This window comes from Mizuhopecten yessoensis, unplaced genomic scaffold (genome assembly GCF_002113885.1).
Source record: "Mizuhopecten yessoensis strain PY_sf001 unplaced genomic scaffold, ASM211388v2 hete_36126066, whole genome shotgun sequence".
NCBI lineage: Eukaryota > Metazoa > Mollusca > Bivalvia > Pectinida > Pectinidae > Mizuhopecten > Mizuhopecten yessoensis.
The window spans coordinates 1-2,966 of NW_018484367.1; the positions used below are offsets into that span (position 1 = coordinate 1).

Below are 2,966 nucleotides of genomic sequence, written 5' to 3' on the forward strand. Positions count from 1 at the left end.
GAGAAATAAAAATACAAGTTGGAAACATGTTCAGATCAGTGAATCAACAACAATGAAGTGGTTTGTTTGCTTAAAATTATTTTCTTTTATTCATGATAAACACATAGGAAAGACAACGGTTGTTTGAATATCAAAAATAAATTTGATTCCTGAAACCTTTATGCTGTGTTGATCAAACACAGCTACTGACGTACAGTACAGTATCAAACCAAACTGCCTGTATACCTGTGTACTGATCACCTTCCATGGAGATAAGTTAGATAAATCTCACAGGTGAACAAGTTCTTATTTGATAATTAGGAATCCAATATTTTATATCATATCTTAACTTTCTTTGTAACTGGTTTTCCAAACTTGGCCATGAACTTGGCATAGAGTCCATGTGAGATGACTATGTCCACCATTAAATGGTTAGGCTTGACCGCTCCGTCCACGGCCTGGACCGTGGCATGGCTGTACAACCAACTGAAACATACAAGGTTTCAGTGTCAGCTGGGCCATTCTGCTATAGTGATGAAGTATCATTCTAAGTGAGGCAAAATAAAATTGACCTTCAGGGGTCATGATTGGAAAGGACATCATAAACAATCACCATTTTGGCTTCCTATGCTAACAGTTAGGAAGGCCATGCACAATTTTTACATTTACAAAATAAATCAACACATAAAACTTATATTGGGTGTGGCATGACAGTGCATTGATGTTTTCACACTTCAGGAGACTAGAACAAAGACCATAATACAGGTAAACCAAAAGTTTGAAAGTCAGTGTGCAACTGCCTAACGACAGAATATCACAGAAATAGTGTGGACTGTAACATGCTTCCAAACAAAACATTGAATTATGGTGATGCTGTCCTTCGTAGTACGTCATAGATCAACAACCAACAAATACCACATTAAATGGTCGAAGGAAAATAGTTCCCAGTATATCAATATGCAGTTGAAAGTGCTACTTCTTGTTTACATATAAAGCATGTCTTGAATAAAGTTTTGTTCCATATAAGTGAATATTTCGTAAAATGACACTACTCAGAAATACAGCATGGCCGCTGTTAGAAAATATTTAAATGTAGCTATTGTAGTTAGCCAATAGCTAACCAGGATTTGTTTACAATGTGTCAGCTACTGCAAAAATGTGAACATGTACTGAATTATCACTTCACACATTTAATACCTGTTATATTGACATCATCGGTAACCTAACGTAGCAAGAAGCAGTCCCATTCTGTACTTTCACTTTACATACTTGTTGACAAGGTAGTATGTATTACCTGTGTAATTGACAATGTTGCGTCGTTGATGACGTCGACCCACTTGGTAAACGTGACAGATAGAACAGTTAAACCACGGAGACACGTGTTTGACCTGATTACTTTGTCATGGGAAATATAATTATGATCTACATAATATCAATTCCATTTTTTTTTTAAATGGTCCCTTGATTTCCTTAACAAAGGGGCCAATGGCTCTTTGATTTATCTCTCTTCCTAACCACTGTGCGAATGAGAAATCTGCGGACTGTATATTGTAGTTATAAATCAAAGTTGCCAATTATTTTGAGATTAAGATAACAGTGACTTACTTGAGATGCTCCCCATTGGCAGGGATGCTGATTCTTTTCTCCAGGAGAGCTTTGTTTGCAAGCAGTTCTTTCTGTATAGACAGCTGTAGTTCATGTAGACCGTGGGCCTTCACAGACGATATGTTCATACAATCAAGGTCACACACCTCACTATAGAACAAATCATCAAATAATGGATTTGTAAATATGTCAAAACATCAGAGGCTAGGACATGTTCACGAGGTGGCAGGTTAACAATATAAAACATTAACAATGTCTCGGCCAATCAGAGATCAGGGCTACCATATTAGACTTTTATCAACTTGTCAATGTCAAATACCTGGTGTAATCAAAACTCAAACAGAATTATTTGTACCAACATTTGACTAATTTCTGCTCTTTTCAAACATGTCTGAACAATGAAATGAAGCCTTTTATCTATTTGATGGCCATTCTATTTTCATGATCATGACTGCCATTATTATTAATAATAGGTGATAAAAAATTTGGGTCACAATGACATACCTGTCAACTGACCTAAGTCGAAAAGTGAGATTTTGTTTTAGGAAGAGTGAAATTGGCCTTGCAGAGCGACATTTTGAATGGATTGCAGAATAACATTGTTTCAGCATTCAAGGTGAGAGTTTGTACCTACTTTTTAAGACTTTTTAAAAGTCAATATTCTTGTTTTTTATTGTATTACCTTTTTATGTACAAACCAAAGTTGTGAAAGATAATTAAACAAGAGGTCCAAGGGGAAATAACTTGAAGCTGAGATCTTGTAATGAAAGTCTTTGCAGACTAATTGTTTATCTATAGTACAATGGAATATTTCAATCCAACTTAAACAACCTCCACTATATCTCCTACATTAAAGATTTAATGAACTATAATTTAGAATTGTACCCTTTGACAAGATCCGTTTTATTTCCAACATTGATGATTTTCTTGTACTGAGTGTCGGTCAACATCTTCTTGAGTGTTTTTTGGACATTGTCCTTCTGAGCTAGTCTGTCCGGGTGGCTGACATCCTGAAGGTGGATTATCACATCCTGTGTAAAAAATACCACAAGTAAACGTTTACACCATATACGACAAAATATGCTAACCTCCTACATTGCTCATTTATACAGCATATCTATACATTCTACACAAAAATATGCCAATTTGATACAAAATAAAGTTAGAAAAAAGTACCATATGTATTAATAAAGTTATGTTACAGTATATGAACTATGGCTTTCCTGGAATTAAAGAAGTATGTACATGTATGGTGTAAATATAGGTACGTGATATCATATTTACAAGACAGGTTGCACTAAAGAAAACATTAATAAAATAATTCAATCAACAAGGCGAAATACTGAAAGCAATCCTTGGTTCCCCACCTCTAATAGACAGAT

At 35.1% G+C, this 2,966-nt stretch overlaps 1 protein-coding gene across 1 annotated transcript; it reads right to left on the minus strand.

The window, feature by feature from the left end:
- Window positions 1-66: 66 nt before the first annotated feature.
- On the minus strand, window positions 67-2,615 carry LOC110444454 (putative GTP-binding protein 6; the record flags this gene model as incomplete). Its single annotated transcript, XM_021488831.1, has 3 exons — window positions 67-465; window positions 1,585-1,734; window positions 2,470-2,615. Coding segments are annotated over 3 exons (444 nt in total), but the record flags the coding sequence as incomplete, so codon positions are not given.
- Between the last annotated feature and the right edge of the window lie 351 nt (window positions 2,616-2,966).